The sequence below is a fragment of the Botrytis porri genome (assembly GCF_014898465.1).
Source record: "Botrytis porri strain MUCL 3234 chromosome Unknown BPOR_009, whole genome shotgun sequence".
NCBI lineage: Eukaryota > Fungi > Ascomycota > Leotiomycetes > Helotiales > Sclerotiniaceae > Botrytis > Botrytis porri.
The window spans coordinates 1599226-1614113 of NW_024066083.1; the positions used below are offsets into that span (position 1 = coordinate 1599226).

The 14888-nt window shown below is 43.7% G+C and overlaps 3 protein-coding genes across 3 annotated transcripts; 1 reads left to right on the forward strand and 2 right to left on the reverse strand.

The window, feature by feature from the left end:
- Positions 1-104: 104 nt before the first annotated feature.
- On the forward strand, positions 105-6080 carry EAF01_007284 (uncharacterized protein; the record flags this gene model as incomplete). The annotated part of the gene is made up of 2 exons (XM_038915539.1): positions 105-3173; positions 3243-6080. The coding sequence occupies 2 exons, from the start codon at positions 105-107 to the stop codon at positions 6078-6080; spliced, it is 5907 nt and encodes a 1968-aa protein (XP_038769177.1).
- Positions 6081-10992: 4912 nt separating this feature from the next.
- On the reverse strand, positions 10993-11244 carry EAF01_007285 (uncharacterized protein; the record flags this gene model as incomplete). Its single annotated transcript, XM_038915540.1, has 1 exon — positions 10993-11244. One exon carries the CDS (start codon positions 11242-11244, stop codon positions 10993-10995), a length of 252 nt encoding a protein of 83 aa, XP_038769178.1.
- Positions 11245-12632: 1388 nt separating this feature from the next.
- Positions 12633-14285, reverse strand: EAF01_007286 (uncharacterized protein; the record flags this gene model as incomplete). Its single annotated transcript, XM_038915541.1, has 1 exon — positions 12633-14285. One exon carries the CDS (start codon positions 14283-14285, stop codon positions 12633-12635), a length of 1653 nt encoding a protein of 550 aa, XP_038769179.1.
- Positions 14286-14888: the final 603 nt, after the last annotated feature.

Below are 14888 nucleotides of genomic sequence, written 5' to 3' on the forward strand. Positions count from 1 at the left end.
ACGTTCTTTTCTCAGCTGGATATTGTTTTCAAACCAAACCTTGCGCAACATATTTCGTTATCTATGCTACGAAGAGCTACTGACGCTATGGAAATTATCAGACCATGCCTTCCCCCGAACCCGAAAAAGATGAGACAGCCCCGGCCCAACCTAAGTCTCCAACTGCCCCGCAGAAGACATCACCCGCCAGGAGCACTCCCAATGGTACAGCTATACGAAAGCCAGGTGTCAAGCCGCGGACTCCTGCCAATGCGCCCATACATAAGCGACCACCATCCAAGAAATCGGAGCCGACATTGCTTACTGATTTTCTGCTGGGCAGACCATCAGCAAGTCGCCAAAGACGAAAGAGTCTCGACGCAGTCAAGGCGGAGATGCGGGAGAGCACTGTGAATAGGATTCAAAAGCCAGGAGGAGTACACGATCGGGTTAAACAATGGCAAAAAGCTAGTGCAGCAGCTGCCATTGAAGAAGTCAATGATCCAGAGTCGGGACTAGATGAGATAATAGTGGAGGTGGAGGAAGAGAGCGTGGTTGGGCCCAGTGTTGTCACCGAGGATGACAGGCTTCATGTCAGAAATCAAAATACTCGACCTGGACGGCGGAAGAACAGAGAACCTGAAGATTGGGCTGCAGAAGTAAGGAGCAAAAGTGCGCCTCGAAAAAGAGTTATAAGCGACGATCATTGGGTGGTGAATAAGACCAAGGCCTCTCCGAAGAAAAAGGATATCAAAGTCACAATGCGAGCTATACCTAAAGACTTCCTCCAGCAGACGGCTGCTAATCCCAAGTTGGAAAGTAAAATCGCTGATTGGGTCAAGCGTACGGAGGCTGAGTCGGGGGGGCATGGAGCAGCCCAATCTGCTTCACGAGCGAGTAAGACCCAACAGCCAAACATCCGTGGAGTAAATAAGGGCAAAATGAGGGCCAAGTCTTTAGGGGAAATTATAGTTGAAATAGAGGAGGAGGAGGAACCGACCCGGAAACCGTCAAAAAACAGAATGAAAGTCGAGTCAAGGAGTACTCCAAGCTCGCGAAAGAATTCGAACAATGGATCCAAGGAAAGCCTTGTTAGTTCGTCAAAAGGAAAACAGACCCCTAAATCGGAACCATCCCGAACTCCAGCGAATGATGGCATTCGAGTCAAGGCATGTGGACCGAATGGTCGATGGGAAGATGGCATTAGAGTAAAGCCCGTCCAAGCGAGATGGAGGGATCCAGAGGCTAAGAAACAGACTTCCGGAGGCAACCCTTTTCTCGATGGCATCAGCCTGAAACCGACGCCTGTTAGTAAGGACGGGAAGCAAACACCTCTGGGACCAGAGATCTCGGATGAGCATTCTCATAAGCGTAAATCATCAGAGAAGCACATCAAACCACTGAAGGAGACTGGGAAAGATATGAACAACCACTCCGATGGCGACTACGACGATGCAAATGTAGAAACTCCCACTCGTCGTTCTCCAAGCTCCCGGAAACAAAGAAGGAAATCCCGTTCACCATCTCCATCAGCTGATGGAATTCCCTTTGGCGACTCTGCCTTCAGTACCTTGGATTTGCCTATTGGTGCTGAGGCTGGGAACACTGGAAATAAACCAAAACCCCAAAGAAATCCTAGTCACCTAGTGCCCAAAGTTCTCAAGCGCGTCTACAACGAAGGGAAAAAGATCATGCATGATACGCATGACGCCCCTGAAATGCCTCCAAGAGGTGGTGTAAATCGGCCTCCAACAATTGAGTCTTGGCTCAATAGCACTCCAGATCCTTTCCTTGATGTACCAAGTCCTGTTTCGACTCCCGCATTGACAGAAGTATCTACAGAGATAGATGATAGTGAGAGACATACTCCCAAGCCTGACAGAGAACAGAAACAAGCACTCGAAGAAGAGCGCAGAGGAACTGGGAGTAGACAGAAGCGCGTTCGGAAAACTTCAGATACCAGCTTCAGAAGTCACAACGATAAATCTCCTCTGGGACGTGTTCTGGATGATCCAATCGAGTTCAAGAAGCCCCCCACTCCACCTGCAGCTGGTCTTCGACGAAGTCCAGCTTTACGTGCTGCTTCTCCTCCCGTGATCAAGGCAGCTAAGAAATCGCCTTTCAAAGATGCTATACTAGATGCCTTCCGAGGCGAGTCTACAATTGAGGGTATCTTAGACACAGAAGATGATGATCAAGACCAAGTGAAAGAAAACCACGATGTAGACGATATCAAGCATTTTGATCGTAACTTACAAACACCTGAAAATTCAAATTCTCAGCGTAGCCGCTCTTCTGGTACTTACCTTCAAGTGCCAGACGGACACCGAGACATTTCCGATAGACCGAGGCGGAAGAGAAGAGGTGGAAGCTCTGGCAACCATCACTTATCCAAAATTGCATCTGTTGAGACCTTCAGCACTCTTTCGTCCATAGACACTTCATCTAACCTCACTAAAACTACACTCACCCAAGCTACTACCCAGACTGGGCGGTCTGATTCCAACGTCTCACGCAGGAGAAGCAATAGATCGGGACTTAAAAGAAGACTCACAAAGCATTCTGACTTGGTTTCTATGCTGTCATTACCCGATGCCCCACCAGCTGGTCGTACGAAAAGTATTAGATCAGCTAGAAGTGTGCGTACGGCTCGAAGCAGCCTAGAGAATGCTACTGAGATGGATTTGATGCGTGAATTGGCGGGCGATGAGGCTAAGTATATGAGAGAGTTGAAAACCCTGGTTGATGGAGTGATACCAGTTCTATTGACTTGCGTTCTGTCTAAATCAGACTCTGCAATTGCCGCTGGTCTCTTCAATCCCGACTCTACAGACATGAACGAAACATTTCTTACCAAACCAATTGTCGATATGGGTGTTGCTCTCGAGCGTTTAAAGAGTCTACATAGACGCATACCACTCCAAGATCCAGATGCCCTCATAGTCTGGCTCCAGAGAGCTCATCGAACTTACCAAGACTACACTCGTGCGTGGAGATTAGGCTTCCAGGATGTCGTTGTCAATCTAGCACCAGCTTCGCGCAAATCGTCTGCCGAAGAGAAGGAATCACCTCTTGACAGTGTCCCGCGCAACGCTGATGGAGATATTGTGAACTCAAATGGTGAACGTGTTGATGTCGCCTTCTTGCTCAAGAGGCCACTTGTCAGGATAAAATATCTTGCAAAACTAACAAAGGTGCGTATTTCACTTTTCTTATTACCTCTATAGTAAAGTATACATTGGCTAGGGTCTAACCTATCATAGGGTCTTGATAAACTCAACCATTCTGAACTCTCAGGTAAAGCATTGAAAATATTTGAGGATTTGCAAGAAACAGCTCGTCGTCGTTTTAAAGAAGAGCACGCGAGACTCGAAGATCTATATGCGAACAATACTGATGCAACTCGAGCCCGCAATCCGCAAACGCTTGCTCCAGTTGAAGATGCTCACATTGAACGTACTAGACAAGTCTCGGCTAAAGATTTCTTTGATCTCGATTTCCCACATTCTAATGGCCAACGGATTGAGTGCCGTGTAGAATTGATACTCCGGGATAATCTTTCAGACGAAATTGACCCTGGAGATGTTCTTATCTGTGCATCAGAAATCACACCAGAAGCTACGCATCGTTACTTGCTATTTCCACCAATCGATAGAGACTTTATATCCGCTTGCGCTGGTGAGAAGCCTGATGAGCTGATAATCATGATCCGTGGGATACAAAGACCTGTAGAATGGCGAGAGAGTTTTCTTCTGAAGGGTGCTGAGCCAGAGACTGCTGCCGAGTGGATAGAAATGCTAGGGTCCATCCCAATGCCTCAACCACTCTTGAGCTCGATACCAAATAACGCAGATACTGTATCGATGATGTCTATGGATCCCTCAGAAATAAGCGAAGCCGGCGATCCTGATGATAACGAGCTGCCAATTGGTGCTCGTCGAAGAAGAAGAAAGCACCATTCAAAAGAAAGACCACGATCTTCAACCTTCTCTACTATGTCATCTGTAGAAATTCCAGCCCCCTTAAAGATAGAACGAAAAGAAACATCATCCCCGCCACGGAGACATCGAGATGTATCTCATGATGAAATTACTAGTCAACTATCTAGAAGACATTCCAAATCTTCGAGGTATCATTCTCACACTCGTACTCGATCCACACCAAGTTCACCTCTGTCAAGTCAACTAGTTCTTAATGATTCGGATGAAGAAAGCAGAGATAATGATGATTTTGAGGAGTCTGAAAGTCGTGCATCTACACCAGGCCGAACATCTCGCCGACCCCTAACACCCTCTGAAGAATTACCTTACATACCCAAAGTTCGCAAAACAAGCTCTGCTGCCTCAATCGATAGCGAATCCACCACGAAAGATTACATTCGCCGCACCTCGTATGATCCAGTAGATCCAGACGATATGTCTGGAGGGTCTCGTAGCCCTGATTTTGCTGAAGAAGAGAGTGCTCCACCACCACCGCCAGCTCATCGTTCAATGTCCCCCAGTGGTCTCAAACAGCCAGTAATCATTGAGCCTCCAGCGCCAAGATCAAGGTCGCGACGTACTTCCTCTCCACTGAAACATGAATACCGACCTTCTGATATATCCGATATATCGGAGAGGTCAGAAAGATCCGAGGTATCTGTTTCCGAGGTTTCTGAGATGTCATACTCATCATCTGAAGAATCCGACACAGAAGAAGAAGAGTCATCATCTAGTTCCGATGAAGATGAACTCGATGAGCTTGACGAACTTGAAGCTGCTGATCTTCCTGAAGCCGAACCTGCTCCAACCATATATGGCAGACGTGCCATTTCACCTACAACCTCTCTTTACAGTCTGCCAAATGTTACTTTGGCACCTGTAAATTCTACGCCTCGAATTCCAATCGTACCAAAGGTGGACAATTCAGATATCAGAAGACATGTTGCTACTGTTACAACCTGGAATAATGCTAAGGGTCGTTGGGACGATGTTCATTCGAAGTCTTGTTCCATTATTATTCGTCCGGGATTAATTGAAGTACATGAAATGTCTTCCAGACATTCCTCCCCTGCAGTTCTTTCAACTATCCAAGAGTCCATTGTAGGAGGTTCAGAAGAGGCAGGCTTGAACGAGGACAAGCGGCCATTACTTGGTCAGGTACTTACACCTGTTGTTACACTCCGGCAAAGTAATTCACTTGATATTGAAATTCATTCTCCTCCGACAAGTGATTCTCGAGTTAAATGCAGCCCTACGATCAGATATCACAGTTTACACAACCGTGCATGCGTAGATCTGTACAACTCAATTCACCAGGCTCGCATGAACAACCCAACATATAAAAAGCTAGAAGAAGAACGACTACTCAATTCCTATGGTGGTGCAACTTACGAAACTGCGGTTGCCAGCAAAAAACGAAGCTTCTTGAGCTTCGGACGAAAGAAGAGCTATCGTGCATCAACACGCGCACCATCCGTTGTCAACTCTGAGCAAAGTAGCTCTCCATCTACTTCCCGTCTTTCCGAATCCTTCAAGAGATTAACAGGAAGCTCCTTTTTTAATATTGCAAAGTCTTCCATCGAATCAGGACGTGGATCTAGTCCATCAAGTCTATACACTAGTTCCTCCGGTCTTGCTCCACCTCAAACACCCCATCCTGCAAGTTTGGCAGGTACCTCGACATCATATGGTGGTATTAATCTTACCTCTGAGAATATTAAAATCCGCTTGTATTACCTAGAAACAAGATCCAAGTGGCAGGATTGCGGGAATGCAAGATTAACTGTTACAGCACCACCACCTGGTATGCGTCAAGCTTGTGCTGTGGACCAGGGTATTGAACGCCGTATTCTCGTTACTAGAAAACCCATGAAAGCTGAGGACCCAGATGAAAAGGTGGAGGTGCTGTTAGATGTTGTGCTTGGTGCAAATTGCTTTAGCATGATCGGCAATAAGGGAGTCACGTGTAATGTGTGGGAGGATGTTGTGGGACCTAATGGTGAGGTGGGAATGGTAGGACCTATAGGGAGAGTGAGTGGGAGGACGAGGAAGTGGTGTTTACAGGCGGGAAGTGTACCTGAGGCAAGTTGGATATATAGTTTGGTTGGTGTGGGGAGATGATGTTCAAGAGGGAAAGAGGAAGAGAGGAGCTGTCATTAGTGTTCGTGATGTAACGGTCGTCAATGACGGTTCTAAAGATACCACTTTTGATTCCTTTTTCCTTTTCGAGTCTTGGCATTTCGTTTTTAGTTCTTTTCTTTATTGTAAGAGTGGTTAGGAAGGACAATATATCTGTCCGATAATAATGTATGTATGTATGTATATAGGGGGTTGGATAAGCGAAGTTGAGCGAGCGAGCGAGCGATGCATTAGAGGGGCTACATCCGGCGGTACACATATAAAGGGATGGAAAGGGTATGGATAGGCGGATGGAAGGAAGGATACCACTGGTGAAATTGGGACTCGGCGTTTATTGGATGAGAAGAATGGGTATTTTGGTATATCATTTGTGGTAGCTGGTTCTTGATACCTGTTTGGCTTGGAAAGATGGGTGGGTGTAATTTTGGAGATGGGAATGAGAGTGTGAGGCAATCGAAATATGAACGATGGAATAGGCGAAGATGAAAGGGATTATAGGGAAATCGAGACAAACACACAACACAAACAACGCCACCAATGAATCAAAACGCATATACATTTTATGCGGAAAACCTCACCTCTACTGGAATCTTTGTTAGAATATAACTAAGGCTGTGACCTGGATCCAGAGGGCATACGAGGGTTTTGAGAGATTTCTTTAGGGGAAAGTGTTGGGCTGGGGAGGGGAGGAAAAGGAGGAGGAGTAGAAAAAAATCAAAGGGAGGGGATGGGGTGATACTTAGAGGTGTATAAACGATAATGCAATGGATTCTTTAAGCCGAATATTGTGCTTATTGCGAAGCGAAATAAATGTGTTTGAAACATAACCTTACCGTAAATATATGAGTTTTCAAAGCGTCTGATGATCTGACCTTGCTCGATCAATATAAACTCTCGATATGTGTGAGCAATTTGTAGGATTTTGAAAGCAGTATAATTTTTGAAGCGGTAGATGGCCTACGTTCAAAGTGAATTTGATATATATATTGAGAAATTTTAGAGCGTCCGAAAGCATATCTATTGTCTATCTATCTTCTCGTCGCTCTGTCTTCTTATATCTCGAATATTGAGATCTGAAATGGCTTTCACAAAACACCTAGCAACTCAGTTATTGGTTAATTCAATGTCTAGGTAGAGAGAAAAAAAAGATACAGATAAAAGAACAAAAGTAGGTATAGTACTAGGGCACAGATAATGACCGCTTGTCTTAATCACACTAAAAGATAGCGATTTAATATATCTTATATAATGATTTATTAATATTTATAATCATATTTTTCAATTGAAACTTTTCAAATAAATTTTTATATAATAAAGACTTATATTTTTTAAGTTTTAATATAAATTATAGAATTGATACTTTATAATTGAAATAAAACCTTATAAAAGTTCTTCAAATTTCGCTTATTTTACTAGTAAATTCTGGAATTTCCAAATTACTATATTTCAAAGCTATATAATACAATTAATAAAAATCCTAAAAATAGATTATTCATTTTTTTGCGGTCGCTCACAGTTCTACTACACCAATTAGCGATGAGAGAGTGAACGTATGTAATTCAAAGACTTCACCCTCTACCCTCCTTCCTTCCTGGAAGTGACTGATCCAATCCCTAGTACGAGTTTGGCATTTTATTGGAGACGTCACCTTGTTTCTTCAGAATATCAGGAGATTGTCGAGCTATTGTAATTGCTTTGAAGTGCTTAGAAACTACTCTAGCCGGAATTGTACTTCTTGCCGAATATGACGATCGTTATCGAAGAAGAATTTCTATCTGGTTATAGCATTATTGAATATACAGATATTTATTAAGCATATTTCAAGCCGAAGCCAAAGCCTTAGATCTATTTCAGTTTCAATCAGGAAAGCTTTTTTTAATGAGTAGAGGTTCTCCTACAATCCTAATCCACAAGTCCGTTCTGGAAAGAAAATAATCAGGAAGATTGTATATTACAAAATGGAAACAACGTCGCTGAATACTAATTGAATATCTCTGGAAGAATATTCGAGAGGGACTTGCTGGTTTGATTAGTAGCCGTGTATGAAATTAGTGTCAGGGCTACGTTAAGGTCACTATGAGGATGTACAGCATAGCTTTCATTGCTTCAATTGATACGTTGATCCTTCAGGATAAAGCAGGTTTCATTCATCTTTTTATGTATCCAGTACCTTAGGTATTATTGTAGCAGAGAATGATTCATCTGTCGTATATAAAAACTGGTTGTTTCCTATTACATTTGATTTCTTTCACTACAGTCAACTTGAATACTATCGATTATCAACCTCAATCTCACTCAAACTTCAAGTCTCCATCCTCTTTAAATTTCAACATGGACCCAACCCCAGAAAGCAAACAAGCGACTCAAATTAGCTCTCAACAAGAGATCGCAAAAGCCAGGACCGAAACAGATGACAACAAAGCATCCTCCAGCTTCCAAGCGACAGCCCCCACAGCCGAATCATCTGCGGTTCAGACTTCACCCGCTTTTGGGAGTTTTGTTCCAGCCCCTGGGCTTGCAACATTTGATGAAATTCGCCACAGCATGTTTCCTAAGACAGGGCCATGCAAATACCAGTCTAGCGGATGCACCGAGAATGTATCTGTTGCTGGTATATCTTGTTGGCGTTGTCTTATATGTCATATTTCCCCCATCTAGGGTTTGTAAACTCTAACATGAGCATTGTAATCTCAGAATGCCGGCCGGGAATGATCTTTCAATCTATGATATTTTTAAAGATTAAGATTTCTAATGTAGGTTTGTGATCTTGGTCCATTATTGACATTGCTGAAGAATCACTTACTAGGTCATATTGGACTATGGTCAGGTTACATAGTTGTGTGGAAAAAGGAGAATGGCTCATTCAGGATTCTTTCCAACTTTAATACAGGTATCTGAATAGCTTTTCTCTGTCGTTTCGTTTCATTTCTAAAAAACATGAATTTATTTCTTGTTATCACACTATGGCTTCCAACACCCAAACTTTACCATGGTTTCATTCTCTTTTGAATGATGCCAATACCGACAGCACTCAAGCTCTACCGACACTCCCTCCTTCCTCTCACCTCTACAACAACACCCAAACTTTATCACGACTTCCACCTCGCTCCCACATCTATAGCGATACACAAGCTCTACCATGACTTCCTCTTTCCTCCCACTTCTGCATCAATAAACGTCCACTCAACATCCACAACAATTTTTTTTGCTTCCAAATCCAATCGAAAAGTGTCTTTCGATGCATCTGTGGAAAGAAATTGACAACGAGACAAGCTTATGTTTCCCACAATAGTTTCCACAAACCTGGGTCCTGGCCATGCCCGATAGACGCTTGTCACAATATATTCAAGAAATGCGAAAGGTTGAGAGAACATCTGGATTTTGTTCACGTTTGCAATTCTGAGGAGATCGATAAGTTGCTTGCAAAGCCTGTTTATAACAACGCAGTTTTATCTTCACCACTACCTGTCTAATAAGATTCTATAGTTCAGGTCTGCGATTTTGCAATTATTCAGAAATGAAGAGAGTGTGTCTGAGTGTATTTCGTTTGCTGCTTTTTCTTGGCCGGAGAAATATGATAATAGTATTTAGGTAGCAATAAACGGCTTGTTTAAGGCTACTAGATATTAGCGCTAGCATCTCTAGCAATCTCTTCCTTCTTATTCATGATTTCCTCATCCCACTTCAGTTATACCTTCGGCATAGAGTGGCATCTGGATTCAGATAGAACCTGGTTCAACCTTTCAAGAAACTTTGCCGATCTGTCTTTAAGGTGGAATCTATCTCGCCCGGGAACTTCCAGTCCTGCTATCTCCTTGAGCACCTTACAAATCCTTGTTTCATGAATCACTTCGATTTCCAAATCCACAAGTCCCTCAAGGATTTCAAGACGTCGGGATATCTCTGCTGCTTCGTCCATGCAGTGTACCCCTTTGAGAAACACGGATTGTGCTCTCTCTCTAAACATCCACATCTAGTTTTGATTAACCTTGGACTTTGAGATATTTCCATTCAACTTATCATAATCCTTTGCTGGCCCGTATGATTCGCAGAACTTTCGCACGTTTCCCAATACAATTTGTGTTCTCATCGATCTTTGTAAGAGATCCACTCATGTTGGTTTGATTGCTGTCACTATTCATAGTCGTTATGAAAATGAAGAATATCTTGAAAATAGAAATTTGATGGTCACGGCCAACCGCCTTTTTATATAAAGTTGGAACAAACCATACCTCGCTCTGCCTGCCTTACTTTTATCCTTTACAGTACAAAAAGTTCCGAGATAATGGTAATCTGCTTGTTTGTATCATCATTTACTACTATTATATTCATCTCAATCATCCTACCCGCTTCAGTCAAATACATTGGTTAATCCACAGGATCTTTCACTTAACCACAATCCCATCTAAGACAAGAAAATGGTATGTATATCTGTTGGAAATTCTTTTTTTATTAATTTTAAGCCTTTCTCAAGCTTTTCACAAGCTTCTTCATCTTTTAATTAGTCTAGCTCAAACTCTATCTTAGAATTTACCATGCTCTATATCTTCTCTGACTTGAAAAGGCTTTAATTGACCAAAATTGACCAGAATTGACTAGAACTGACCAAATGACCAAATAACCAAATAACAGTCTCGGAAGTGTTGCCAAAATACCTCTCTCTGGCAGGACCTGCACCGACACTTCCCCGGTTCTTCTGACTTCACGACGGATATTCATTTGAGATAGCATTCAACAAAATCTGCACATCGTCGCCCATTATTTGGTTCTTCACTTACGCACCCTTAACAAATGTGTTTTGTGTCTACTCCTCAGCTTTGTAGACTCATGGGACCGGTTTGAGTGACAATCCCGCGGATTTAGGCGTGCTTGCACATGACCTGCTAGTGTTTGACTAGTGGCCTGCTGGAAAAGGTCCAAAGAAGTTGGCGCAGCGTGTCTTTGCTTTGCAGTTTTGCTTTGCAGTTTTGCTCTTGCGGGCTTTCGTGTTGGTCTTTTCGTACGCCACAGTGGCCGCAACATAATAGCCTGATGTATTGCACAGCATTGCAGTATTCTTGGCATCCAGGTCGTGTCTGGTTATTGTGGAACGCGATTTGGTCTCTCTAGCCAGATCGCTGGCGTTGGAGAGTCTGAACGTCTTCATTGGTCTTTAGGAAGGAGATAATCTATCTGGTGGTTCTGCTGTTAGGATTGGCTCTATGTCGTGAGGGTCGGCAGTTGATTGGGTGTGTATCTGTCTGTGCTTCTACCTCGATATCGATGAGGTTTGCCGTGTTGGTGGGCAGGCCTTCTAGGTTTCGGATTGTTATTGGGACTCCTAGGACCGTGTAGTTGTACTACGTGACTGACTGGTGGACTTTTGTGCATTGCGTGAGTCGAATTATGGTTTCGGTATTTTCTTGGATAGAGGAGTTCACGTATGGCCTTGTATCTTGGGGTGATACTCATCTAGTTCTTGTTGCTGCAATCGAGGGGATGTCCGCAAAGGGTAGTCTGGCTGCTTTGCAGAAAGCATTCCTTATTGCGAAGGGGGCTAGGCGGTTGAGCAGCTTGGTGGGGCCTAGCTACCACTAGTAGCCTCTGGTCTGTGCTAACAGCGGTGCGAGCCGGGCGCTGGTGTGTGCACGAACCCCGCTGTGGCGCTCGTTGTTGGGAGGCTTTGCGGGTCGGCCCTAGACTGGTACTCTCTCATAGCCATACTTGATTTTGATAGAGTGATACTAGTTCCTTGAATTGCTATTTCCACTATTTTTACGTCCTATATTCTACGTGTAAGGTATATGAAAGATAGGAGAAGCATGCTATGAGCTTATGAGATTCATATGCACCATCGTAAGTGCCACCTACCTTCGTTATTTCCTGTCATACACCTGAGTATTTTGGTCTTCCTTACCGCTCGATGAACATCTTCTAGTGCGGTGAATTCTTTTGGTCTTCATGTATGATATTGTTTCACTTGTTCTATGAAGACATCTCACGTTTATTGGCGGCGGCTCCTCACCAATTCGAGTCTTCCACGTCGTTTAATGAGGCAGAGGAAGAGCACGCATGAGGTCATCAGGGTAGAAGGGCGAAATGGAATGAGAATTTTGTGTGGTTATGTGGCACACAAGTCATGAGGATCAAAACAAGATACTGTATAAGATGAAACATGCAAATGGTATCATTCGATCGTGTATAATCATCTACGTAAAAGCAACCGTAGAGCAAGTTATCTAGATACATTCCTAAAAAGTACAATATCGAACCAAGCCATGAATAATGGGCTAGCAAGTACAATGGCAAGACTCAAGAAACAAGTGACCATCATCCCATCAACATATAATGGACTGCGAAAACCCCATTCCATCCAGAAATAGACTAAAAGAGAACAAATGAAGCCGTCATATAACCGAAGAACCACTTTGAAAACAGGTAGGATGAGCCAAAATAACTCCCATCAAGCAACCAGCAATTGACCAATTAAGCTTTAAAAAGACATGGAAGTAAAGAAACACCCAAACACCCGCTTGAGAGTCAAATTACAGCCAACTATTCATCATCATCATCATCATCACCATCATCGCCATCATCACCATCATCACCATCATCACCATCATCACCATCATCACCATCATCACCATCATCACCATCATCACCATCATCACCATCATCACCATCATCACCATCATCACCATCATCACCACCATCACCACCATCATCATCAGCAGCAGCAGCAGCAGCAGCAGGTTTCTTTCCCTTTCTATCCTTCTTTGGAACCTGAACACTAGTAGCCAGAGACTTCGAGCGTTTCAAAACCGATCGTTCATCAAAATCATAGAACTCGCGACCATTTCGATTCCAATTAGATTTGCAACCACCGGGTGCTCGATGAATGCCATGGACAGAAGCGAGTTCTTTCGAGATGTGTTTCCAGAGAGGAGCATCGTAGAGTTTGACGAGATAGGGGAACTTAGCTTCGATTTCTCGACGCCTGACAAGACATTTGTAGAGCTTGAATGTTTCGTCATCGGTCCAGGCCGCGCGACGGGGTTTACTGGTAGGACCGCCTCTGCGAGAAGATCGGGGTGTTTTGCGAGGTTTGGATGATGCTATACGAGCACTTGATGAAGGGGAGGAGCCACATGTAGTGACTGAGGAAGAAGAGACTGGGCCGGTAGTGGCTGATGTAGAAGAAGAAGCTGGTGCATGAAGAGACGATTTGGTAATAGACTTTGTGCGCTTCTTGATCGGGCGGCGAGTGGACTTGATATAATCTTCATTATCGGGAGACTCGTCATCGTCGTGTTCTCGTTTTCTATGAAGATAAGATGGACAAGGGATAGTGTGTGGTGATGTGGGCAGGAAATGTTTTCCACTGGAAGAGTGGGCTGGAGATAAGATGGGTTTTCCACCAGAATAATTCGCTTGTGCAGTTGTCTTTTGCTGAGAAGATGGTGGTGTAAGGTGATTGTTGGTACCTGAAGATTCGCCGTTATACTTCTGCGGTGCGTGCTCTTTTAACGAGGCTTCGATGGTAAGAGCGAGTTGTTGTTCATAGGTGAGCTCATCGAAGTTGGTAACCGACTTCTCGACATAATCTTCATCGTCGGAATCGTCGTTATCAGAAATGTCCGAGATGCTTTTAACGAAGTCCTCTGGCTCGGATTGGTAATCAGAGTAGTCGGCAATCGAAGATTCGTACTCAGGCTGATTGTCAAGTTGGTCGGTAACAGAAGGTTCTTGCTGAGAAGCTTCCAGCTCGGTAGCCTCTCCAAAGGATTGTTCTTCGACAGGCATTTCGTTAACTTTTGCACGTCGAGCATTGAGCGCTTGCTCTACAAGGAATTGGGGGTGTATTGCTGCATAAGCAAATGGCTTGTTAAATGGGTGCGCACTCTTGCCTTGGCCACGAGCTGTAGGGGCTGCTGTCTCGTATGCTGCGGCATCTTCGTCATTTGGATTGATATGAAGACGATATGCGTGATGGAGATCTTGGCAGACTTGATGTTGTGTGAGCTCCGGATCAATCAAGGCTTCGTTTACTAAACCATCGGCTGTGCAACAAAATTGGCCAAGATTCTCGTTCAACCACTGCACTCCGCCGTCCTGAATATAGACGAGGGATGCTATGACAGACAAAGCTTTTTTCGCAGAGTCCTCGTCCATATCCGCGAAGGAAAATTCGGTAGGCTTGGTAAACATCGTTGTGAAAGACTGGGTACGGATTACAATTGAGAGCTGTGAAACTTAGAAGTTGGTATGTTCGAAACGTACGATTGAACGGTCAAAGAAAAAATACATCCAAGAATGCAAGGAGAGAAGAATATAGGTAAAGTCCTACTAAGTACACGATGAGTTTGAAGCTATCTCCAGACAATAGAAGGTCTATTGACTCGATTGTTCCCATTGACATGCTCAATAATGTAAAGTGTTCGTCATGATCGTAGCGAGAGCAATGACAATAGGAAAAAATTGGATTGTTCCAAAAATTCTGCAACGACAACAGAATTTTCTCGCTACTGATTATTGGGCTCAGGAGTGAATTCACCTTACAAGTAGAACCGGAAAACTTTGCCGGTAAGACTTTTTTCGGCGAGATGATCTGAGCAGAGACAACCTTGATAGAACAATAGGGACTCTAGAGGCAGATTCACTATTATTGTATTAACTTCAATGAAGAATTGCGGCTTTGGGAGATATACAGAAGGTGAAAGTCGGACCGGGCGGCAAAGCATCATTATCGGCCTGGGATGATTATTATAACAGTATTGAAGGCGATGATATACTAGAAGGAGGTGGTATGTC